A 26,804-nucleotide genomic window follows, 5' to 3' on the forward strand; every position below is an offset into this window, starting at 1 on the left:
TATAAATATAAGGTGCTGGGAATATAATAATATAGGGGTGTCGGTTGAAAAAAATATTTATAGGGGTGCCCTGAGCCAAAAAAAAGTTTGGGAACCCCTGATTTAGATAGCTGTATTTTTATTGTCTTAAGGGTACTTAAGTACCAGCTCTTAAGCTTTAACCTGTTTCCGACCACCAAACTTTTCGTCAGAGAGTTCCAACTTTTTGACCTGCAGCTTTCCGAACTCTAATGCTTTTCAGAAGATGCGAGTGACCTCATTTTGAAGTTGAGCTTTTCCGATGAAAAGACTATTACTTTTCAGGATTCAAAAGTATCAAAAATAAAAGGTCGACATACTCGACAAGATCACAACGCGTCGCTTTTGTGCTGCATTTTGAGCTGGAGGATGTGCTAATTTCTTGTGTGATGCTGTAGTATGATAAAGTAGGGCATTCATTTACAAATACAAAAATACAAAAAGTTAAAATATGGAGACAAGAGGTTTCTGCCCGACAGCAACAATATGTATTATATATACTCACTGTTCAAGGGTGGCTGACACTGTAACATTTTTTAAATTGGATTAGATTAGATTTTACTCTATCGTCGTCTGCATTGAATCCATCTTAAGGTAGTGGTTCTCAATCATCCAGAAGGAGGCAGAACCAGGGCGGAACTAGGTGGAAGGAGCCTGCTGGTTGGTCGGCCAGGGACCAATCAGAAGGCTGAAAAAGAATCCATTAGCCCAGTGGACCACTAGTGGTCCTTGAGGGCGTTCCAGGTGGTCCCCACCTAAATGATGGAGAGTTGGTAACCAAATAGACTCTTATAGATGTTTAACTCTTGAGAGTGTCAAATGAAACCAAATGGACCCCTCAAGAGTTACATTATTGTTAGAGATCGGCATTACTTAATTTACAAGAAGTCTACACATTTAGAGCATGTAGAATTGTTATTTTGATCAACATTTGTCTGTTATCTCTCCTAATCAATACAGCATGGCATTGTGGACAAAATCTCATCCAACGACAACACAATATTCAAAGTTTTTGGTCATAGAGGTTAAATCTCATCAAATGGTGGTCCGCCCGCAAGCCTACCGGTCCAGGCGCATACCACATAGGCTCTGATGCCTGACAGCGTGTCGCAGGCTTGAGTCCCGATCCCGACGACCTTTGCTGGATGTCACTCCATATCTCTCTCCACTTTTCCTGTCAATCTACTGTCCTATCAATAAAACCATAAAAGCCCCAAAACAAATCTTTCAAAATAAAAATAAAATGGTGTCGATGGCTCAAATGTTGAATGAATGATATGAAAAGGGATGAAAACCACTGCGTTGGCCTGATAGAGAACAAAACGTCATGACACGACACGTTGGAAAAAAAAGTCAACTTTACTTGAAAACCAGGGTCATTTACAGACATGTTGCTCAGTATAAAAACTATGTTCACAAACTCTACTTTTCTACTGTTATGTTCACTTCTTGGCAGCCTTGGACTTGGACTTCTGGTAGAGGGTCTCGCAGGCGATGGACAGGCCCACCACCAGGGCCACAAACTCCTCAAAGTCCACCTTGCCGTCCCGGTTCTGGTCCAGGTCCTTCATGATCTTGTCCACCGTCTTGGGGTCGTTCTGGGTCTGAGCAACACAAAGCACACAGCACATTCATCTATGATTAAAACATTAAAGCAATTATGACATGCTGTTTTCCCCAATCATAATATCTTTGTCCTGGTCCTTAAAACGTATATTAAAATGTTAAAACTGAAAACTCCACTCCAGTGAGCCATGGCAGGTTTTTTGCAAAGATAATATACCTAGATGCCAGGTGAAGTTCAGAAACCTTCCTGTTAATCGTCACCTCTTTTGGAATGCAACAGCCAAATTGGTAAATGGTAAAAATGGTGCATTGGAACGATACAAACACAGTGGATATTTGAATATATTTTGAATATTTTTTGACCTGATTCTGTAAATGTCTTCTAAATCGTTCTAAGGTTTTTGAAAAACGCATGTTTCTACGTTAGTGGTTATTTTTCATGTGAAGGACCCCTAGAATTATACGGATTTGGCCGCCGACCCCTGTCTCAAAACATTATGTATCAGGGACCCCCCAGAAGCAAATATTTGAGTTAAAAATATTCATCTTAAAAAAGATATATTCAAAGATTTGCACACATTTTAATGATTTTTCTAAAATAGCAGATCTACAAGCTCGCATTATATCTGCTATTTTTTTAATAGTTAAAGTAAAAGAAATGATTCCAGGTCGTAATTGGTAAATAATAGTAATAATTAATGATCCAGACGGCTAGGGTAGTGGTCCAGGCACCTTGTCTGCTGATGCAGCCTGACAGTGTGTCACGGGTTTGTGGGTCTTTAGGGGTAAAAAGGAACAATAGTCATAATGTGTATGGGGAAGGGGCTGGGCGCAAGCTTGACATGGATGCGGCTATCTTTGGAGCAGAATGCTGTGAGTTGTGAGTGGACTGAATATATTGATTTTAGTTAGGTTAGTGGAAAAACTCTCCAAAAGCGTGGCAGGGAACGACAGAAGTCGAAAAACAATGTTGGTCAACCAATTAAGTGGTCAGATGAGTGGGCCGCAGACGCTTTTTGAGATTTTCGCTCTGATGCAAAAAGGTTGTGAACCCGCTGCAATAGACATACAAGATACATCAGTAAGACATACAAGATACATCAGTAAGACATACAAGATACATCAATAAGACATACAAGATACATCAGTAAGACATACAAGATACATCAGTAAGGTCAGTCAGCAGGCCAGCCATCGATAGTTAAACACATCCCAAGATGCACAAGGGAATTCAGCACCTCATGGTATCCTATAACACAAGACTCTATGTGCAGATGCATTCCATCACAAAAGTCATAGCCGGTTCAGCCTGCAGTCAGCCAGAGTTCACCCATTGGTCTGGTCTAGAACAGCGGTTCTCTGGCTGCTAGTCACATGATAGACAAGAGTTCTCTTCTGCTATCTGCTATTTTTGAATGGCTGACGTATGAATGCATGATGTGGTTTAAATGGTGGTGTTGCTGTATCAACACATTTGGAGAACCACAGACCCTGTCTCAGTTTCCACCCATCCCAGGGGCACTATGAATGACAGTTAATCACACCATGACAGGGCAGATCAGGGCCAGATCTAGGCATAGGCAAGGGGGGGGGGGGGCAATGCCCCCCTAAATGCCCTGTCTGCCCCACCAAACATGATGGCATGCAAATATCTAAAATTTAAAAAATCGAACCTCTGTTCGAAGTGGAGCTGTGTGTGTGTGTGTGTGTGTGTGTGTGTGTGTGTGTGTGTGTGTGTGTGTGTGTGTGTGTGTGTAGCACCTCTCTGGTCACCCAGGATCCTGTGTACCGTTTTTTGTGACATTTGAAGAAAATATGTAGGAAAAGGTGCAAAAAGTGTGTTTTGGAGAAAATTCAAGATGGCGGAAAATCTATCCTGGCGCATATGGGCGTGGCCTATATGGGGAGATGCGTCTTGACCCAAGGAATCCAGGGAAAAAAGAATTTTAATTTTCCGATCTACGGTTCAAGAGTTACGGGGCAAAACGCAAAGTGGGCCGTTATAGCGCCACCATGAGGCTGAGTGATGTAATTATTTTTGGATTCATTCTTAAAATCATTATGAATCTCCTCTCCGAGGTTTGAAACCTCTGGTTTACGAGAGAAAAATACTTGAATGTGAGTTTTTGCAATTCCCATTATAAGTCAATGGGGAAAATTAATTCACTAATAAATTAATATCAATTAAACTATAGAACCTTTCTCTTAGCAAGTTACTAGCACACGATTCCCGAGTAAGCCGGTCGATTTGACATATGGCGCGAGTGTGTGGTGCAAAAACTGTGGGAGGAGTAGCGTGCCAAACTTTGAGGCTACATACAGACAGACAGACAGACACGGACGGACGGACGGACGGACACACACACGGCCACGTATAGGGAGCTTGTGTTCCACACAGCTCCAAAAATATTAAACTATTTGAAATGTTATGCTACTGTACAACTAGGTAGATGGATAGATAAACTGATAAGATATTAGAGAGAGAGATAGATAGGTGTAAGACCTGTTGTTTGTATTGCGTGTTATAGGTATAAGTGTGCCAAAATGCTTAGTTTTCTATGCATTTCGGGTGTTTTAGGGGGTTTGTCCCCCCATTTATTTTCCGACCACGCCACTTTGTGGCATAGGCTGGAGGTGATCCCCCTATCATTTCTTCCTGCCCCACCTAAGTGCTAAAGGCTAGATCTGGCCCTGGCGAAGATGTTCACTCCTTCACATCAGTGGGGGAAAGTAACTAAGTGCATGTACTCAAGTACTGTACTTAAGTATAATCTTGAGGTGCTTTTACTCGACTTGAGAATATACTTTGTACTTCTACTCCACCACATCTCAGAGGCAAACAATTGTACTTTTAGCTCTACTGCAATTATTTGACATTACCAGTTATCTACCAAACATACATTAACCACTTAAGCTCTATGTTATACTTTGGATAGTCACAAAACAGCAGATCTTCAAACTCAGGGTCACGATGCAACGCATTGTGAGCTTGTAAGTCTGCTATTTGCAACAACAAAAAAAGAACTACACATTTTGAAGATTTTTTGCACTATTACTTGCGCGCTGTAAGTATATTTTGATGCCATTACGTTTGTGCTTTTACCCAAGTTAGCTTTTGAATACAGGCCCTATTGCTACAAAGTATTTTTGTATTTACAGTTAATCTATACCGCTACTTAACCACTTTTCTGTGTTCGCTAGACATTAAATATCTTCGCTGCATGAAAACAGCCGTTCGACAAGCTCACACCGCGTCGGAAGCTGGGGATTAAATGGTTATGGGAAAATCTGAGTACATCGTCCACCTTTGAATAGAAGGAAGGGAGATCCCAGTGATCTTTTCCTCTCCCCTGGCTACACTCCACAATGTCTTAGTGTCAGCAGTATTGCAGCTGGAGAAGTACCAAGTGGTGATGCGTCATGGCAGGACATCCTCCACTGTACACTCCCCCCTAACGTTGGAAAGAATGCTGGTGTTGGTTTCTTGGGACACTGCGCCCTCTGCTGGGCATGTTTAGCAATGACAGTGGCGTTCATGGAGCAGGTGGTGGTGGGTCTGTTTTTGATTTGCACTCCAACAGGGAACGAGATGTTCTCCACCCTCACCACTGCGGAGAAGGCTTATTTTATAGATAGCTAAAAATAAGACAACTAATGGGACGTTTGTATTGTGTTGACTGAAATTAAAAATGAAAACTTAACTAATAGGCCTACACAAAAACCTTTATACCCTTTTCACCTACAAAGCAAAAACGACATGAATAAAACAACAAAATGTAATAGAATTGCAGGTAACGCCATCTTTGTTTTAGTTTTTTCCACCCTCGTATGGGATGTCGTTAACTCTCTCATCGTACCAAATTAAAACCAGTCAATTCCTGAAACTATAACTATTTATGCACTCGTAAAACAGACTAAAACTACACCGAAATCAAACACCTGAAAAACTAAAATTTAATTTTAAATGTTTTAATTTGTTTCAGTTTTCATTTAATGAAAATTGAAACAAATTAATATTTCAAAACTATAGCACACCAGAGCTATTATAATTTTAGATCTAGTTTTATTATAGTTTTCATAAAATGTCATGCATTGTGAGCTTATAGATCAGCTACGTTCCGAAAAATATGGCTTAAGTGGGTCATGTATGTTTTGTAATAATTACCTAAATGAGATAATTGTTGAAGTAAAACAAACACACACACGCACGCACGCACGCACGCACGCACACACACACACACACACACACACACACACACACACACACACACACACACACACACACACACACACATATACATTATGTAGAGTTGAAATCAATGGAAATACTCAAGTAAAGTAAAACAACAATAATAATAATAAAAACTCAAGATTGTACTTAAATACAGTACTTGAGTAAATGTACTTTACTTTCCACCACTTTGGTATAGTGCTAGCCAGACTGGAGCTAATTCACCCTTTGTTAGCCTTCTGGTTGGTCCCTCACTGACCAACCAGCAGGCTCTATCTGCCTTGTCCCGCCCTGGTTCCGCCTATTTTATGTGGAATTTGCTAAAACATACTTTTTGGAGAAATAAAAACATTTAAAAACATGCTGAGTCACTATACTGCTACCGAGCAGCTCCATTTGACGGAAACCAAGTTTGAAATTGGAACTGAACACACAGAATAACAATGTGAAGCAACTGAATTAGAATGGTAGTGGATGGAGTGTCCCACCAAGTGTCGCACCAAGACACAGCAACCAATGGTTGTGAAGAGGGGCGGGACAATGGGTGGGACTTGACAAAGAGTGAATTCACCCTTTGTCAAGTCCCGCACGTTGTCCCATCCCTCTTCTCACCCATTGGTTGCTTGGTGTGACAAAGGGTGAATTATTTAGCTCTGGCAGATTGGTCTCTATGTTAGAGCATGTGAGCATGTGTGTGTGCGAGCGTGCATGTGTGTGCATGTGCGTGCGTTTTCATTGTGCCTTAATGGTGTAAACAAGGTGACAACGATAAGATCAATTGGGATCATGAGTTGTGTCACTGCCATTGTCAGCTGATTTAGTCAACGACACTGGATTCCACAGACAACAGCATGGTCACGCGTGTGAGCGTGTGTGTGTAAGACAATACAATGAATAAATTAAGTGTTACCTTGAGGAAGGAGGCCAGTTCCGTCTCCATGAGTTTCTTCAGCTCCTTCTTGCTGAGACTCTTGCAGTCTCCGTCCTCGTCGGCGTAGCGATGAAAGACCATCATCATGGACTCCATGGCGTTCTCCAGGTCAGAGGGCATGGTGGCTGGCTGCACAGAGAGGATGCTGGGTAGAGGAAACGATTTTTCCATTCAAAATGATGGATATTCATATAGTGTAGTCTTTGGCACAATACTGTAGGTAGTTAGCTAGCTCAGTGTAGCTAACAGGATGGGTGTTGGTTCACTGCACATACTTTGGCTGTTATTCATGTTTTGGCACATAAAGTGGAATAGGCCTAGGCCTACTTATCTCTTGGCTCTCTGTCCAAATCTTTTCCATTTCAAGGGGCACTGAGTTCACACACATTTACACTCAACTGACCACAATGGCACTTGAGATTTTGAGTTTTATCCTAATGTTCATGTGCATATTAATATTTGTCTATAAAAACATAAATTAACCAAAGTACAATGCTGCATATATTATCATGTCTTTAGGCTATACAAGTTATTGAGTTATGATTACTGGGTAGATAAGTACTTTATTAATCCCGAGGGGAATTACACAGTTTACAGCAGCAGCAGCATGCTAAAAGTAAAATAGAATAGGCTACCTACAACAATAATTGCGAAATAGAATAATGGTAGGCCTATATGGAACAATACGAATGATAAAAAATAAGATTAAGATCAAATTAAAACTAAAACTAAAATAAAGAAAAAAAGAGTTCTAAACGTATACAGATGTGGAAATATGCACAGCCATACGTCACAGTAGGCTAGATGCAAGTCAACGTCAACCCCATAATTATTTTCCTCTCTAATTCATTTTGGATGTACCGTAAGTAGAGAACACGCTGTACAGACAAAAGGCAGAAAGGCGCAGAGGTGGTGATGCGAGGAACTCCAGTCCTAACTTGCCAGAGTTGCGTCGTCACATCCAAAAAATGTCTCAACCCTCCGTAGAATGCAACAGGAGGACTAGCCTATAACTTTCCATTTCCCATACTACTACGATGCATAGGCTACATTCAATGTATGGAGACTGAAGAAGACAATCTGACGCCGAACATTGTTCTGCGAATCAGCGTCAGTCATTGGAACAGACGCATCTTCTACAATATTACCATACAGTTAACTTATAATAGATCGATAATTACTGTTAGATTCTAACGTAGAAGCACTGTATTATACCTGGATGTAACGTGTAACGTTACAGCAGACTACCGCATAACTGTTACATGCGTAAAGTGCGTAAAGTTACTGTTACCTGAGAAAGAAAGAGCGCTTTAGGCTGCCTGCATAATTAAAAAGTGAACGTTTTTGGAGGAAAGTACAGGGAACTTACCGACTGAGGGATGAGTGTGGTGTGTGTTCTTCTAGATCCGCACAGCGAGGGGATGGGATGAAGTTTATACAAGACTTTATAGAGAACCCAGGCAGGCAACGCCCATGCAGATGGGTGGGGTGGTGGGTACGGACAAAGTTAGCGGAATATTATTGCCAGATGATGTAACTGTCTCTGGAATGTACAGCCTTCAACAAACCTCTAGAAAGAACTTCAAAACTAGAGAAAAAAAGTGCTCCTATCTTGCGGTAGGGTGTTGCCTGGTTACTGTATACCAGGGTTGTCAACATTGGACGGTCAGAATCCAGGAGATTTATTTTTTTGGGGGTGCGCGGAACTCCCCTACCGGGGTCTGGGGGTCCTCTCCCCGAAACCTCTTAACAGATATCTATTTTCCTGTGTTCTGTTGAATTTTGTGCATGTTTGATACATTTATCAGGCTTGCTTTACTAGCATGGGTACAATTTCAGCCTTAAAATGCCAAATGTAGGTGTACAGATTTGATGACTGAACCAAAGGACATCTTTAATGATGACTTCAAATTTTTAAGTCATTACTTAAATAAATATGTGTCTGATCTTTCTTGCATTCATTGCCCCACCCCTAAAGCGGGGGGTCTGGGGTCCTCCCCCATAAACAAAATTAACATAGTAGATGTAATTTCCTGTGTTCTGGTGAATTTTTGGAGTTTGATAACCAAATCCAGGAGAAATCCAGGAGATTTGCCAATCCAGGAGCATATGCCAGGAGATGGGGTCAAAATCCAGGAGACTCCTGGGAAATCTAGGAGCATTGACAAGCCTGACTGTACAGAGTACATTGTAGTGTAGGCCTAAATATAGTGTTAAAATGTAACTCTGAGTCTACATGTAGCGTACTGTATCCATTTGGATACTTATATGCTGTTTCTTAATTAACATTCCTCCCTTTTTAACGACTGTTTAATGAGACAAGCTAATGATAGTGTCTATGCAGACAGTAAAATGCAACACAAGACCATGGTGGTGTGGTTACAGTTTTGAATGTTGCTTATGGCCCAGTCAATGTTGCTTCATGGAATATCAGTCTAAACAAAGGTCGTTGGCACCGAAACATTAGTCTTTTGATCAATGCAATGCTGATAAATGTGCTGGAACGTAGCCTATGCCTCCTTTGCCCGGAGAAGTTGTAGCACTGATTTACTCAATAAAGCACAAATTAATTCAGAGGTTGTCATCATATTATAATAATTAATAACAAAAGGTTTAATATTTGATTAAAAAAGTGTTTGTCAATTCTGTTATGCTCAAGGTAATAGTAACATATGCCATAAATATAAGGTGCTGGGAGTGAAGATGATGAATATAATGTAGGGGTGCCTCGAATGAAAACAATATTTATAGGGGTACCCTGAGCCAAATAGGTTTGGGAACCCCTGTTCTACAGTTTGGCTTAATTGCCACAAATCAACGAATGATTCTCTAGGGCAGTGGTTCCCAAAGTGGATTCCAGGCATTCTGCGGGTTCCTTTTGGGGCGTCTAAATTGACCCATACAAGTCTGTGACTGTGTGTACAAATGGAACCAAATGAACCCACTGTCAGAGGAGACCTTGAAATGTGAGAAACACTGCTCTAGGGTACCTGTAATGATTGTTGTGAAGAGGGAGACACTTCCCAGCTGCTTCCTGTGAGTCAAACATTTGGCATTCTGCTCACACAAGCCTTTTTGTTCAGCCCTCATACATTGGTTGTTAACTCTCTTAGTCATCTCTTAAGTTTTGTTCCCACTGGCAGCCAGACCAAGTCAGCAGGAAATGGGTATGGCAGGGGTATGCAGCTGCCATACCCTGGGTCCAGGGGGAAAATAAAAGTTACTTTTAAATATAAATCCATGAATGTCGCTTTGTCTATCTGTGCTGGTTATTATGGTGTTAAATTACAGTAAAATACCTACAAATGCAAAATGTAACAAAATGGTCTCTTCTCCACACTTGTATTCTCCCCATCTTAATGGTATGGTATATTCCCAGGTTCTGCAGGTCAGCTGCACGAGAGCAATGCATTAATTGTGGCATGTTTACTAACATGCCAAGTTTAGCTGCACTTGAACAACCGTTCCAGGCTGCCATATCCAGCCCAAGAAACCATAGAAACCCAGGGAAAAAACAGACAAAACCCAAGTCAGACTGTTGTCCAGACTAAAAAGATAGATTTTGTATCAAGACTGAACAGCACAAACAACAAGGTGTATCTCAGTCTGGACACTTGATAATACTTTATCATTCTACAACCGATCTACAAGCTCACAATGCATCACAATACGGCACGTTGTGAGCTTGTAGATTTCTTTCACCGAGTGACACTGTGAAACGGCAGAGCATTACTCTGTCCCATGTCAGATCAGACAGATTGATGAGTAATTACACAGACCTGATCTGATCACTTGCAAATAACAGTGTGAAAAGTCAGTCCTAATGATCACCTTTGACAAACAAATAAGATTTGCCTACAGTCTGACTAAAGCCTTAGTTCTATTCCAGCAGCCACATAATAAGGTACCAGAGCACTGCAACATTTCACAGGTCTAAATCAATCCCATATCAGACAGCTGGAGTCACGTCAGTAACACAGAGAAGAAAAACAGTGAGAACCTTTCCAATGGTTTTAATTACAAATCAGTCTTCATAACAAACAAAAAACAAAAAAAATTGTGTTCACGTGCCGATCGAAGTACAAAAGCCAAAATAAACGGACGTCACGGCACGTATGTATGTGAGAATCTCTGAGCGGTTGGAAACCAGTGCTGAACAGAGGGAATGTAGAGCAGCAGCTAGTAACTTGTCATCGTTCGTCCTTCTGTGGACAGAATTGAGTGAAACAAGAGTTGACATCTAACGCTGTTGCATGACTGTGTTGCTTACCGAAAATAACTGATCTACAAGCCAACAACGCGTTGCAACGGTAGCTCGTAGATCAGGTGTTACCGGCAAGCGACAGCGTCGTGCAACAGATTAGAATTGAGTTTAAGTGCGTGGTCTAAGCACGGCCCAGTCCTGAGCAGATCCAGGTTTTCATTCCAACCAAACACCGGCTCAGATGGAAGTACATTCTGAAGTCAGACGATGTTTGGTAGAGATTGAACATCACAAGTCCAGATTTTAAGGTTGGTTTTCCACTTCAGGTTAAAAACTAAAGCACGAGCAGGGTCTAATGCCCAACTTATAGTACGCAGCGACATAAGCAACACAGATGCAGCAAATAGAACTCATTGGGTGCGTTAGATTTACTGTGGGTGTGAGAATGTGAATTGACAATTCTTTTTTGACTGTCTGCACAATGGCACACCCATGGCTCTAGGCAAACAAATCTAACACATCCATTATTATTAACAATTGCAACTGTGTTTCTTACTAGTCTGCATTGATTTTAATTAGCTGTAGTGTTTTTTTAATCTTTCAGGACTGGATGCAGACAGAAGCCCCTACAGATGAAGTGCACTTGGTCTTCTTCTGAAACAAAGCAGATCGCCACAAATGGTGGAGGATTGACCCACAGAGAGAACATCTAACTCTGTATTCTAACAAATAGCTATTTAAACTGAGTTCCTGCTGTACCAGACTGTATTTTTTATTGTGCTTGTGTGGCTTGTGTGTATTGTTTTAATTGTCTGGACGACACCTTTGCTGCAAACCAAGTCCTGTGAGAGATAGGAAGGAGCTGAAATGAAGGTCTAAAAGGGGAATGTACACCAGATGCATTACGATGCGGAACGGCTACGGTTGGGAAGCCATGTGTGTTGCCGCATCCCCTACAAGTGCCCTAACACGCACGCACTGGAAAGCAGGTCAAGTTATCTTTTGTTTCACCCCTCGACCTGAATCTGTCCAATTGAGCAAATCTCAGTTTAAAGACGAAGATATACAAGAGATATCCCTTTCCTTTTTTTCCTCTCTAGGTTTTGTAATTTGTGTGTACTGTATTTCATTACTGAAATGTCAACCAAAAGCTGGCCGGATACTCAAAAATAATCCAGCCATTTCAGACATCACTGCGTGCATCTGTACACCAGATGCCTCGTAATGTATCTGGGCGCACATTCACCTTAAATTAAGTTCCCAGCAGTTAAACGGCTAGAAGAGAAAAACAGCAGACACTGTGGGCAATACTGCAACGGCTGATCTATACTTGGTTGCACACTGGGTGTTGAGTGTCTTAAATAGCAACGGTAGTGCCGTGTTGAGAGCTTGAAGATCTGCTATTTATGGAGCACAACACCGGCACACAACTAAACATGAATCAGGCTGAAAGGAGTAGTTCACCCCCAAAATGACCTTTTTTCTATTGATTACTGATGCCATAGAGACTTGAGTTCAATAATATCTTTTTGTATTTGTCACATTCCTAAGACTAAAATGTGATTATAGTAAATTTATCCCCATTGATTCCGGATGGGGACCCGAATGGGGAAACCATCAGGGTACAAATGTATTTTAATTTATTTTTTGTCTTAGGAATGCGACAAAAAACAAATATTATTGATCTCAAGTCTCCATGGCATGAGTAATCAATAGAAAGAAAGTAATTTTAGGGGTGAACTACTCCTTTAAGGGGCGACACTGTGGGCATCTGTCACTGGCCACCATTACGGGGGGTTTTGAGACCAGCTTTACTGTAGGGGACCAGGGGACCAGAACCATAAGGAGGGGTTTAAGTAACTGGTGGGATGGGACGGGTTTCAGTTCTTCTTCTTGCTCTTCCCGGCTGCTTTGGCCACTGGTGCGGCGGCGACGGATGCTTGGTAGAGAGCCGACGACACTTTGTTGATGTAATACAGAGAGAACAGAGAGAAGATGAGACTGGAAGAGAGAGAGAAAGGGAGACTGTCATTAACTGGACATCGTTCAATCCAACACCAAGCTTTTGAACAGTTTACGGTTAACGGTTTAAGCTATGACTGGCAATAGCGCTTGTTTAGACTCATTTAGCATGCATTTAGTCTAGAACAGGGATGGGCAACTTTGATGATGGAGAGGGCCACTATATTTCCATGCTCCAGAGGGCCACATTGCATATTGCTAAGTCCTACTTTGTCATTCTAGTATAAAAAAAAAAAAATAGCAGACCTACAAGCTCAAAATGCGTCGCCCGTTTTAAGCTTGTAGGTCTACTATTTTTGTATTTTAATTGGAATCCTGATTTATTTGTTCTTTTTTAATTGAAATCCTGAAATGTAACATTTTGATTTAATTTCAAATTCATTTAGTTATACTTTATGAACTTAAGTACAAATACGTTGGACATAAAAGCTTAATTAACATTTTAATAGTACCATACTTGTCATTAAGCTACTAATATAGACTGAAGTAATTAAAGTAGGTCATGTTTGCATGGTTGGAAATGGAATTGTAACAGCTGAAATCAATACCATACCAGTATTCCAATATTAACCTGTGGGGCGCAGTAAGTTATGCGGCCCCCAGGCCGCCAGTTGCCCAATGCCCATGTATGCTCTAGAAACAAGGCATTTAGGCTATTCTTCAACCACTGTTCTTTTCATCTGTGCTCAGAGTCAACACACTGGTTAAGTGCATGCTCTAAGACAGGGGTCTTCAACAGGGGGTCCGGGACCCATAGGGGGTCCTCAGAGTTACTACAGGGGGTCCTCCAAATCTTTGTGTGATAGGAACTTTTTTTCCCTCCCTTTCTTATATTAACCACTTGAACCCTAGTGTCCATATTCTGAGAACGTTAGCCAAAAATAGCCAATCGAGGCGAAACGTTGTGAGCTTGTAGATCGACTATTTTTGGCAAAGAGCTTTGGAGGGGGAAAAGAGCAGACAGTACAGTGAAAGGTCAAGTTGATTAAGTATTGACCGTTCAAGTGGTTAAATATCTGAATACACACATTAACTTGTTTACTGCCAATTAAATATGCCTTCTTTGGGTTTTCCCTGCCATAAATCTCCATAGACTTCCATGTAATTTATAGTGCACAGATCATGCACGCCCATGCACAGATCATGCACCATGTTTGTGCAGGCTGTTCACAGCTTTCAAACAAAACAATCAGATTGGAAATCCGTTCAGGCATTCTTGAGAAAATAGCCATTATGTTTTACATGTTATGTAAGCAAAGAGGGCTACCCTGTATGGAAGATGGGGTTGTATGGGGGGTGGAACATGCAAAATCGCGATTGAAATCATGTTTTTTTTGTTTTTTTTCTAAGTAAAAGTCGATGTAAGTCGTTTGGCAGGGAAGTCCATAGTGAGATAGTTGATCTGAAAGTCGTTTGGCACTAAGTGAGTTAACTATATCTACTGTATGAACAGGTTGTGGGGGGGTCCCTGCTTCATCTCTCTCTCAACTAAGGGGTCCTTGGCCTGAAAACGACCCCTGCTCTAAGAGCACCTAGGGTTGCTGGGTGTGTGGGTTATCCTGCACGCTGAACGTTCCACTGCTGACAAACAAACGACCAGAGAGCGAGTGCCAGCGCCCTCAGTGGGTATTTCCGGACGCACCCAGTGTATGACCTTGAGCGTGTGTGTGTGTGTGTGTTGGGGGCAGCATTACTGAAAAGAGAAGTAGGATATGCACACATCCCCACAGCTTTATGCGCGGTGCCAAAAAACGATCAAGTGCAGGGGTCTTCAATGTTTTCAGGCCAAGGACCCCTTAGTTGAGAAAGAGATGAAGCAGGGACCCCCACAACCTCTTCATAGATTCCATAGTTTTGTTGTTTGATAGCACAATCATCGGTGTATTTTGGATTCATGTCAATTTGTGTTTTCAGATATTTAACCACTTGAACTGTCAACGCTAATAAAGTTGACCTTTCACTATGTAGTCTGCTCTTTTCCCCTCTACACCAAACCTTTGCCAAAAATAGCAAATTTACAAGCGAGCTTGTAGATCGGCTATTTTTGGAAAATGTTCTCAGAATAAGGACACTAGGGTTCAAGTGGTTAATATAAAAAAGGAGAACATTTTTTCTATCACACAAAGATTTGGAGGACCCCCTGTATTAACTCTGAGGACCCCTTAGGGGTCCCAGACCCCCTGTTGAAGACTCTTGATCAAGTGAATAAAAAAGAAGTGTCTGCATGCGATAGGGAGGCTCTACCGCCTTTGCTTTATTTTTCAACCAAACACCGTTTCGCCTGGCAGGGCTTTATCAAGTTACATAGGTATGGCTTTGGAACCCTTAAATAGGTCAAGAGTCAGTGGGTGTCATCACTCAATCAGTTAATGAGCCCATAGGTAGGCTTCAGTTCTCTATAAGTCCCACTACAAAAGCATCAGTTAATGGGCCATACTTGTGAACAGTTTAAAAAAGTAAAACAACATTAATTATACAAACACATACACGTTACATACACTATAGATATAGGTTATACATTATATACACCAGGGGTCTTCAACGTTTTCAGGTCAAGGACCCCTTATCTGAGAGAGAGATGAAGCAGGGACTCCCACAACCTTTTCAGAGATTCCATATAGTTTCATTGTTTGACAGCACAATCATCAGTGTATTTTGGATTCATGTAAATCAGTGTTTCAGATATTTAATCACTTGAACCGTCAATACTTAAAAAACTTGAACTTTCACTCATATACACTTAGTCTGCTCTTTTCCCCCCCTACACCAAACTTCTTTGCTGAAAATAGCCGATCTACAAGCTCACAACGCCTCGCAGCGTGAGGCATGAGTTTGTAGATCTGCTATTTTTGTTCTCAGAATATGGACATTAGGGTTCAAGTGGTTAATATAAAAAAGGAGAAAAAAAAGTTTCTATCACACAAAGACTTGGAGGACCCTCTGTAGTAACTCTGATGACCCCCTAAGGGTCCCGGACCCCCTGTTGAAGACCCCTGATATACACACAATATTCTAACGGTGTGTCAGGCAGGTAAATTAAAAGATGCTCTGCCAGTGTTGCAACTGGTGCTACTATTACCTTTTAATTCTAATGTTACTGCTACTGTATACTAGTGCTGCTACTGTAGGCTACTTCTATTACTACATTGGTAATGTGGTTTTACTACTAATGTGAAGTACTTGTACTCACCATGTGGTGACACAGACACGGTGGACCAGTCCAGAGGCAAACAGAGACAGAGCCAGACACACCAGGACTGGAAGACAAGACACATAGGTTTGCATTTAACACCGTATTGAACCGTACTCTAATTCAGTGGTTCTCAAACTGTGGGTCGGGACCCCCAGGGGGTCCCCAAATTATTTTGGGGGGTCCCCAGACGATTAAGTTAATCTGCAACATTGTTTTCTCACTCAGCAGTAAATAAAACAACATACAGTTTAAGTGTATTGAGGGTAACCTTACATTTCTAAAGTGACTTTTTAATGCCTCTGAAATGACAAATAAAACATTGTCAAAATATTATTGTCAAATTGTGAAAATAGATGATCTACAGCATGTAGATCTGCTATTTTCACAATAGAACCGTGTTATACAAAATGTGATGCCTCAACTCTTAGTGGAGTGCTCGTCAGGGTGGGGGGGTCCCCAGTTCAAATATGATTATTTGGGGGGTCGCGGCCTGAAAAGGTTGAGAACCACTGCTCTAATGACGAGTAGGCCTGTCCTCTAAAAATCGACGCGTCGTTTTAAGCCCCGCGAATCGACGCCAATTGTTTGAGTCGAGGCGAAAATATATATATTTTTTATATCACCAGTTAGCCTACTACTGGACTGGTGTCATGTACTTCCAATGAGAAGTAGCAATTGGCGAACAGTTATTTATTGTCTCGCACCAGCGTAGGGGTGAAAGTGAGACAGAACGGCCAGAACGGTTCAGAACCGCCGCTTCGTTAAAACATTCGGAGCCGGGATTAAGAGGAGGAAGCACGCTGTCAAAATCCCATATTAAATAACCTCCTGCCACAGCACAAACGCACGTCCACGAAGTAAACAATCTTCTTAAGTCAAATTAACATACACAAGTGTAGGCTACAAGTTACATTTTCTAATTAAAGTGCTTCTGAATTGTTCCAGTGTTGTAATCCATGATGAATGATTGTGTTTCGCTGTGTTTGCGTCCATGACATGTCCACACTGCTGGCTCTAGCGGGAGCTGTGCCTCCACCTTTTTATGATCCGTTTCTGAAATGAATCCGTTCTCGACACTGACTCATTACTCTGTCAGTGCTCTGTGTCCCGCGACTGCGGACTGGATCCCATCGTTCATTTAAAAGAGCTGTTCAAGAGAGCGGAATCGTTCGCGAATGTCTCATCTACTGCACGCTGCCGAGAGACGGGGCAGAGTTGAAACAGCGGAGATGTTTTATTTGTTTTAACGGTGTGTTATAACTCTATGGTTGTACGCTGCTATGCAGATAACATTTGGGCTAGCGCACCGATATCACCGAAAACACTGTGTATTCAATTCATCTCTTAATGTATTATTGTATTATGTTGACGTGGTTTAAAGCAACACTTTTTTTTAATTTCTTTTTATACAAAGTAGACTATAAAACGATTCGTCGACGCGTCGGATTAACCCCCGCGACTCGAATCGACTTCATAAATCCTGAGTCGAGGACAGCCCTAATGACGAGTATGTATGTATTCTACCTACGTGTGGGGACTGCCCATAAGTCCGAAGGTTCATTAGTCCGAATTTAGTTAGGGTTACTGAGGTTAAGGTTAGGGTTAGAGTAAGGTTAGAGTAGACTAATGAACCTTCTGAAAAATGAACCTTCGGACCAATGCCATGGCACCATACGAGTCCATTGCAGTGTGATGTCAAGAATGTTCAATGCTCACTCTCTGGGAAGATCTTGGCCTGGAATCCCTTTCCAAACACCAGGCTCTCCAAGTTGTTGAAGGCCTGCGGTTTGAGGAGTTCAGGAGAGCAACGGTTTCATCATCGTGTTAGACAGACAGACAGACAGACAGACAGACAGACAGGATCTAGAGTTCTTCACCAAGTGCTGCCTGTAAGCTCTCATAGTAGATCTCTACATTTTGGGATATACTGTTTAAAAGGGCTGTCATACACAAATTAGTCCGATGCGTATAAACCTTTTTCACAGCAGCCTTAGTATTGACATGAATAGTACTGTAGGTTAATGCTACATCCTTTACATGTGCTAACAATTAGTGCCGGGCGATTCTTTCCAAATTGAGAATCTCGATTTTCTTCCACTAGATCATGATTTCTTTTTTTTTAAGAGTGTAAAATTAAACCAAATAAGGGTCCATTTGGTTTTATGTAATACAAAATAATAAATAATAAAATACATTTTATTTTGAAGTCCGCAGACCGGGAAAAGTGCACTTTTTTTAAGTCCACCGACGAAGTGCGTTGCGTGTGTGTGCTCACTGTGCTGTGTGGTAGAGGGAGAGCGAGAGAAAAAGGGGAGACAGCGACGGAGGCACGGCGCGCTCCGTGCTCGATTAATTGCCCAGCACTACTAACAATGATGCCAATTACGGTTCTTTTCCATTCAAGTCAAACAGAGTCAGGTTGCTGCTATTGTGTATGTTAACTCACTGGAACAGCTACATGAGACAGAACAGTCTTAATTAGTAGCATTGGTACCACCTTTACAAGATTTTCATTTAGGGTATGGTTGGTCACAAAGGCACAAGGGTAGCTCTGGTCCATAGCGTTAGTGGAGTTCTCCCTAAAGCTATGTAACTCCACCTCCGCGGCTCCGCCCCGGCTTGGCGAATCCGGAAAGCCCCGTTGTCTGGTCCGAAAATAACAAAAACTGTTTCACCCCTCACCAAACCAAAGGTATCAGTGGGGAGTTGAAAGCTTACTCTACTTACTGGACGCAGTCTGAGCCCCCCACCGCACGCTTAAAGAGGCGTGCCATAGTTTTGTACTTTTTCTGGTTTTCATGTGTCTATGAGGTTGACAGTACTTCATCGACCCCCTGGTGTGGTTGTTATTTTTTTAGTTTTGGGCTTCATAATCCCAAATTACACAGGGCAAATTATGACAAATAAATTAACTATACAAAGAAATTACAGACACATTTAATAATATCTTTCAAGAAAATGGAAATAATTGCAGAAATAGCTGATCTACAAGCTTACAACACTTCTCAAGCTATTTTTTGGAAAACTAAAAAATAATTGCGATTATCTAAAATAATTGGGATTAGGCGATTGTGTCATAATTATGAAAGGCCAATAGAGACGCACGAACGCTCGCGTGTGAGATTGTAGATTTTCACTATTTGTCGTAGTGACAGGGGTTAAAACGGTTTCGACTGCCTGGGTGGGGAAGCAACTGTCTTTAGTTCGCTATAAACACAACATGAGATCTCGTGGAATTTAAAATAACTCATATGTTGTATCGCTACTGAGATATTTGGCATTTATATTGAGGTACGTCCATATCTCGCCCAGACCCAGAATTTGCAAGTAAAGTAAAAGAAAAGTGTTAAAATGTAACAGTAATTAAAAATGCACTTTTCGGGCAAGTGGGCATGGGTGGGCAATTTGGGCAAGTAGAACTTGACCTGTACTTGTGCCTTATTGTCAATCCCTGAGTGGTGAATCTGAACACAGTTCTCAGGACTCTGTGGGTACCTTTAGGGGGGGGAGGGCCTAAATTGACCGATACAAATCTGTAACTCTGACAGAGTACAAATGGAATGGGGAGACCTTGGAATTTGAAAGTTTGAAAGCAGAAACACTGCTATGGTACAGTACAGTATATGAGAAGGCCTATTATTGTCACAACGGTGATGATGATGAGGATACAGTGAGTGAGCAGATGAAGAGCACAGAGCCCAGGAACCCTCCCAGGATGGTGAGCCACTCCGTGGAGCCCAGCTGTTTGCTGAACATCTGCATGCCGGCAAACACCAGCACGGTCAGCAGGCTGGACAGCACCAGGGATGTGCCTGTGTTCACCGCTACATAAACACACACACACACACACACACACACACACACACACACACACACACACACACACACACACAGTAGAAGAGGTGACGATTAATTGTCATACAAATAATTGCAATAATGATTCAATCGTGTTTTTAAGCATTGAAGATTGTAAAATATAAATAACAATAGGCCTGCTACATACCACTATAGTGATGTCAAATAAATCTATAATCTATAAACATTTTTAATGTGCAAAACAATTGTATTCAATAGTGGGGGTCCCTGCTGATTTGTTATCTACTATACTAGTGGTTCTCAAAGTGGGGTCCAGGGACCCCCAGAGGTCCCTGAGGGAGTCCCCTGCTAAATCATATTAAGGAACCAAAAGGACCCTTATGGATGGATCTATAACAGAGATGCACAGATGGAACCAAATGGACCCTAATGGATCCATTTATACGCGCTCAGCGTTCTATTAACATTGATTTTACGAGATAAATTGGTGTCCCAGAGATGGAAATGCCATTAAATGGGGGTCTGTAGCCTATGATGCATGTCAAACTTGAAATTAAAATGGTTGGGAATCACTGCTAGAGAGAGCCATAAAAATCTGCCAGCCAGGGTCCCCTGCCCTGGCATATCTTTTCAAATGGGGGTCCACGGGCTGATAAGTGTCAATTTGGGGGTCCTTGGCGTGAAAAAAGTTCGAGAACCAGTGTTTTGTACAGTTAGCTATCAACGAATCAGTTCTCTTTCATGTAAGCAGCTAGTATTTGTATAGTAATTAACGCCACGTCAGTGAACACACACTCAAAACGTTTCCGGTTGTTAGCCTGGCTAAACGCTAACAGTGATGGAACTGTGGGAATGAAGAGGATTTACGTTCAAAATAAATCACTATTAATGTCATAATACACGGTACACATGCAGCAGTGGTACATAAATATGACATATACACGATTTGTATTAAAAGTTATTATGAAAGGCTCGCGCTGTTAGCTCCAGCTGCTGCTGCTGCTGTGAACAGTATTTAGACCTTTTCATAAACCCTCGTGTTTCCTTTACGAAATACAAAACCACCTGCAAGAATCGAACAGCGGCTTTCATAGTACTCATAATAATTAATCATACGTACCCATAACTAGATAATGAACGAGGTTGGGGTTGAATTGTGTTTCAGAACCAGGGACGATGAGCTAGAGCTGCAGGAGGAGGAACTGTCAACTGAACGCGCCGAGCGACCCGGACACAATAACAGGTGACACACACGGGATGTTAAATTGTATATTTATTTATTTATTTGTAGCCATTATTCTTTTTGAGCTCTGTGGAATTGACATGTACTATTTCTACGATATAGTTTTACTTTTCAAATTTGATCAAACTATTATTAAAGTTGATAAACCTCCCTGGAAACGACTACCCGTCTCCTGGCAACCAACTAGCCAATCACAGCCAGGCCGGTCGCTCCGGGGCTATGGGATTTAAACTCCATCGCAAGAATTTAGTTTTTAATTTTTTTGCACTTTAATATTTCACAGATACGGTATGAAATTGACACAATACATTTTAATGAACTTGGAAACCAAGTCGTTTATAATAGTGCAGTTATTGTATGTGCCCACGAGAGGGCACTGTTGACACCATAATCTGCATTTCCACTAACTGTATGGAAGAAGAATTATCCTAATAATTGAATTATTATATTATCTATGAACTATAATGTTTAGATTCAATTTAAAGAGACCATTTGGTTTAATTCAAGATACAGCATTCAGTGCAGTACACAGTGCAGATTAGAACACGTTTTACACTGAGCAGGTTGTATTCATTGCATAGACTGGGGATTCATTGCTATGTTCTTTTGGCGAATATGAGCTGGAAAATATAAGACTTCCGGTGGTCGATCTATTCAGAATAAGAATATCCCTGAGGCCATATGTTGAGAAATAAAAACATACAGTTCAGTAAGATAGTTTGATTGTAATGGATTAATTGTACTTGGATCAGGCTGACCCAAATGGTGTATGAGATGACTGACATATTAGGCTATAATGCATGTGTGCCAAAATAAGGTATAAAAAGATTAAAAACACACCACCTAAAAACCTGTTTCATCAGTCCTGTTTCAGACAGGTGACTGGTATCTCCCTGACACCCGAGAGACTTGGAGTAGGAAAGGAGTCAGCTCTAGTACGGATGATGCCCCCCACCCGCGCCTTCCTAGGAAGGTCATCGATGCATGTCCCTCTGGGAGGAGACCTCGTCGCTGACCAAAGACCAGAAGGAAGGATCATATATATCCAAACTGGCTGGGGAACGCCTCGGTATACTCCCGGAGGCAGTGGAGGAAGTTGCTCAGGATAAGGAACTCTGGAAATCTCAGTTGGAACCGTTACCCCCACGACCCGATTCCGGATAAGTGGTTGAAGCAGGATGGATGGATGTTTGCAGATAAGACTCTGTTGGTATATTAACACATGTATAGGCCTACAGTACACTTCCTGTAACTGCAGATGCCCAAAGACCACAAATCCCAAATGTAGTTTCTCTGATAATAATACATTATAGCACAGTAATAAAACATCTGGCGTGTGTGTGTGTGTGTGCACACGCGTGTGTACGTACTGTTTGCCCAGGCTTTAATTTGCTATCACATCACACTCTATTGTAATTTGACTAAGGTTATCATAGCATTTACATTAAATGTAATAATTACAGTCATATCAATACAAACACATGCATTCCCCCTCAGTTAGGCAATGTATAATAATTAAAATGGTTTAATTGAATACTTTATTAACAGTTTGCAAAACAAAGAAAAAAATACAGTGGAAAGTACAGTGACAAAAAATACAATCATGCTAAAAGGATAACACAAAAGGCCCTGGGGGTTTGTTTTCATTGTGGTCCTATGGCGCTCCATTGGGTGTGTAATGGAACACAGCAAGCTTATATTAAAGCCATACTGTGTAAGTTGCCCAACTAGTGGTCATTAGCCCTATAGCAAACCGCGGTCGCGTCCGCGTCTTTCGTCCGTTTTTCGTACCTTCAGACCCCCGCGTCTGCCTCCACCTCGCTGAGATCTATCTTTTAAGGGGTCCCTTGTTCCTGTGCGTTCAGTAATTCCAGAGATACGGACTCCTTCACCCTGCCTGGTAGGCGAAATTACCTAGAGAAGGGATGGTACAAACGGGCGACAACAAATATGGCTGCCATAGCGACCCCACTTCAAGATGCGCTGTGATTGGCCGGCAGTTGTATAACCCTCGCTGTGATTGGCCGGTAGTGTGATGACGCAATTTTGGCGCGAGATCCGGTCCACGGCAAGGATCTCAGTTTACATATAGAGAAGGCTTTACAGGCTGAAATTCACGGCGCGGATCTTCTAAAACTTTTGTGATTTAATAGTTAGGAGAATTTTAAGATTTGTTTTATAAAAAAAGTTACATAGTACAACTTTAAATCATCATCAATAACATTAAAACTGAAAAGTTCTAGAACCACAGTTCTATCATAAGAAATGTATGGTTTGTGGTCATTTATAGAATGAGTGAATAAAACCAAAATAATCATTACATACAGTACAACTGCGATCTGACATTAAGATCTTTTCCTACAAATAGTACCTTTTCCACTGCTAGCACTGGTGCCTGTGCCTTTAAGACTGAGGGCCATATCTTGTGCAGTGCCTTATCAAGTTTGTTAATGAGTCAGAGTGACGTGGCTATGGTCCGCCCACCTTTAGGCCGCCATCAGACATACGCGTGAGACATCTTCTCCGTATCGTTTGAGAATGAGGGGAGAGACCAATGCATTTTCTATCTAAGTCACGTGGTTTCATGTCTTTGCCGTGTCTCTTCATGTCTTTGCTGTGACTCTTGCTCAACCGAAGGCTGTCTTTTGGCCAAGAGACAAGGCAACGACAAAAAACCACGTGACCTTCATTGACAATGAATTGGAACCCGCACTCATTCTCTGACAATACAGACACGATAGCTCTCGCAACTGTCTGTAGCGTGCCTTAGACAATTTTAATATTTAACATTTTAAAGTACTGAAAGTAGCTGATCCACATAGGCACGTTGTGAGCTTGCAGATTAGTTGTTTTCACCATTTGAAATTCGTTTTTGAAGACAGCATCTGAGACCTTAGATCACATTGACTTGCATGTCAATTTGTCTTTTTTTGTTTTATTGTTTTTGTAGTATTTCCCCCCACAAGTAATTCTTTCCAACAGTTTGTTTGTGTGAGAACTGATTAAATGAAAAGTATGAAACGCTCATGTGAGGCTTTTCAGCAGAATTTAAAGATTCTATCAGAAAGTTTGGCGTGACACTATGCCAGTAACTTTGAAGGAGAGGACTGTTAATTTATGAGCATTTCATCAATGTATGAAAACTCCAGTAAACTAACACTAAAAATGAAGTGGTGAACGACCCACCTAATAATTGTGCACTCGCACAAATGCAATCAGGTGAAAAGTTAACTTGCTAACTCATTTTGGTGGCAGTCTAGGCCAGTGGTTCTCAACCTTTTCAGGCATCGACCCCCAAAATAATCATATTTTAACTGGGGACCCGCCCAAAATAGTAATAATATTTTAATTGGGGACCCCCAACCCTGACAAGCACTAAGAGTTGAGGCATTACATTTTGTATAACACGATTCTATTGTGAAAATAGCAGATCTACATGCTCACATCGGCTTTTTTCACAATTCCTGCCTTTAATTTGTCATTTTAGAGGTATTGAAAAGTCCTTAAATTGTCACTTTAGAAATGTGCAGATACCCTCTATAGTCTATACCAGACCTGGGCAATGTGCGGCCCGGGGGCCGTATGGTTCACTCTGACAGGCCCTTGTAGGGTTAATGGCAAATTACAAAATAAACACATTTTCTCATTTTACCTCAAGCATGCATGGACTAAAGCTGCATTTATTTTATTTTGAAGTTTTGTATTCACGTACATATGGACGCAATGCGTACATCAGCACGTGTGTGATCATTGGATGTTGTCTCAATAAAAAGCAGGTGGTCAGACGTCTAAATGACCAAAAATGACTAAAGTGGCCCAAAAAAAGAAAAGTTGATGCCGAATGCCGGGTTTTCAACAAAAATTGGACTGCTAAGTATTTATTTAATGAAGTCGGAGGTAAAGCCATGTGTTTAGTTTGTGAGGTGCACATCTTGCGGGGAGCACTGCCTTTTGGCCCGGCCCTCCACAATATTATTTGTTGTTCATGTGGCCCCATGGAAAAAATAATTGCCCACCCCTGGTCTATACTCTTAAACTTTATGATGGTTTGTTTACTGTTGAGTGAGAAAACAATGTTGCACATTAAGTTAATCATCTGGGGACAATAATTTGGGAACCCCCCTGGGGGTCCCGACCCACAGGTTGAGAACCACTGGTCTAGGCTATGAGATTCAGAGAGGTTTACTAACATGTCCCCGACATGCATGCAATCCTTTTTATACAACAGGTAGTTCCGATGAAGCAATCTGATTCTGATTGGTTGAAATAGCTCTCTACCTGTGCGAATAATGAGCGTTGCCACACAGGTCTCATCAAACAAAGATATCAGCTGTGCTGGTCACGAATGAGCTGAAGCACTCCCTCTCCCAACACTATGCTATCGGCTAGGCACACAGTTGTCATGTGAAGTTCAAGGACATAGTAGCTAAATGTGGAATTAATTCAAAGTAGCGTACCTTTGCGATTTTATAGAAAAATATTCATCCATTATTTCCAACCTTAATCTTTTGTAAAAGATATCTCTCATCAAGTCGTGGGGAAAAAAAAGAAGTCGACCAGGCACAGCCATTCCAATGAACGAGGATGAAGTCCCTCGGTTGCACCAGTTGTAGAGCATAGAAATAGAGAAAAATAGATCCAGGTTGAAAAAACTACCAGAAAAGTGATCCCGCCGTCATTATTGTTTATGTGTGCTAAGGTTTGTGTAGCGTTACTGGTGCTGATCCTGCTGCAGACACCCGGCCCCATCTGCTCAGACATAGCCTAGTTCCAGACCCTGAATCGCTAGCCACACCCCTTTAATTTTTTTGTTTCGGCGATTCAGGTCTAGAATCGCTCTCAATGAGGAGGCCTGCCTCGGTTGAAAATCCAAACGGGCGAATCAGCGTCGTGAATCAGCCTCTTGTGATCAGCGTGGGTGGGGGTTTCCCAGAACTCATGTGTGTTTCCAAGTACACCAGCGCCGCCGCCGTACCGTACCACACATCGTGTCGCGGTAAAATGCGGTAAAATGCGATCGTATCGATCTCGCTATGAAACACCAGTAGCAGGCATGTTATGTTGTGTTTGATTACTAGTTCGTAGTGCTCCTATTCTGACTGTTTCTTTGGTTAGCAAGTAGCACTAGCAAGCAACAGGTTAGCCACTAGCCAGCCAGGCACACATAACAACACTATGTCATGTGTTGGTCGGTGAACCAATCGCTGAACAGTGCCTCATTTTGGCAACGCCCATCCCTGCAAAGGCTGTGGGCGGAACTGACTTCAGACTGAATAATGAAGTGAAACGAAATGTCAATTCAGGCTGAGTGTCAGGCTAGCTCAGCCAGGCCTGTCAACTCTCCTGGATTTCCCAGGAGTCTCCTGGATTTTGAACCCCTCTCCTGGGAGTCTCCTGGATTGGCAAATCTCCTGGATTTCTCCTGGATTTTGTATCAAACTCCCAAAATTCACCAGAACACAGGAAATTACATCTACTATGTTAAAATTTTTCTGGGGGAGGACCCCCAGACCCCCCGCTTTAGGGGTGGGGGCAATGCATGCAAGAAAGATCATACAGATATTCACTTAAGTAATGACT

At 41.7% G+C, this 26,804-nt stretch overlaps 2 protein-coding genes across 2 annotated transcripts; both read right to left on the reverse strand.

Moving 5' to 3' along the window:
* Positions 1-1,383: 1,383 nt before the first annotated feature.
* On the reverse strand, positions 1,384-8,232 carry s100a10b (S100 calcium binding protein A10b). Its single transcript, XM_080747820.1, has 3 exons — positions 8,116-8,232; positions 6,726-6,891; positions 1,384-1,622 (listed from the first exon to the last, which is right to left on the reverse strand). Exons 2-3 carry the CDS (start codon positions 6,864-6,866, stop codon positions 1,461-1,463), a joined length of 303 nt encoding a protein of 100 aa, XP_080603946.1. The 5' UTR covers positions 6,867-6,891; positions 8,116-8,232; the 3' UTR covers positions 1,384-1,460.
* A 2,511-nt stretch (positions 8,233-10,743) lies between these two features.
* krtcap2 (keratinocyte associated protein 2) lies at positions 10,744-21,209 on the reverse strand. Its single transcript, XM_080747452.1, has 5 exons — positions 21,102-21,209; positions 19,835-19,989; positions 17,882-17,945; positions 16,163-16,229; positions 10,744-12,951 (listed from the first exon to the last, which is right to left on the reverse strand). The coding sequence occupies exons 1-5, from the start codon at positions 21,103-21,105 to the stop codon at positions 12,831-12,833; spliced, it is 411 nt and encodes a 136-aa protein (XP_080603578.1). The 5' UTR covers positions 21,106-21,209; the 3' UTR covers positions 10,744-12,830.
* Positions 21,210-26,804: the final 5,595 nt, after the last annotated feature.

Source organism: Nannobrachium achirus (assembly GCF_963921795.1).
Source record: "Nannobrachium achirus genome assembly, chromosome: 2".
Taxonomy (NCBI): Eukaryota; Metazoa; Chordata; class Actinopteri; order Myctophiformes; family Myctophidae; genus Nannobrachium; species Nannobrachium achirus.

Bases quoted from the DNA above. Each gene is read 5' to 3' on its own strand.
- s100a10b (XM_080747820.1), bottom strand. From the start codon at position 6,866: ATGCCCTCTGACCTGGAGAACGCCATGGAGTCCATGATGATGGTCTTT. The intron at 1,623-6,725 runs GTAACACTTAAT...TGTGTTGCTCAG, and splicing joins AACTGGCCTCCTTCCTCAAG to ACCCAGAACGACCCCAAGAC.
- krtcap2 (XM_080747452.1), bottom strand. The intron at 17,946-19,834 runs GTATCCTCATCA...CTCAAACCGCAG, and splicing joins TCTTCATCTGCTCACTCACT to GCCTTCAACAACTTGGAGAG. The intron at 12,952-16,162 runs GTGAGTACAAGT...TCTCTCTTCCAG, and splicing joins CGTGTCTGTGTCACCACATG to TCTCATCTTCTCTCTGTTCT.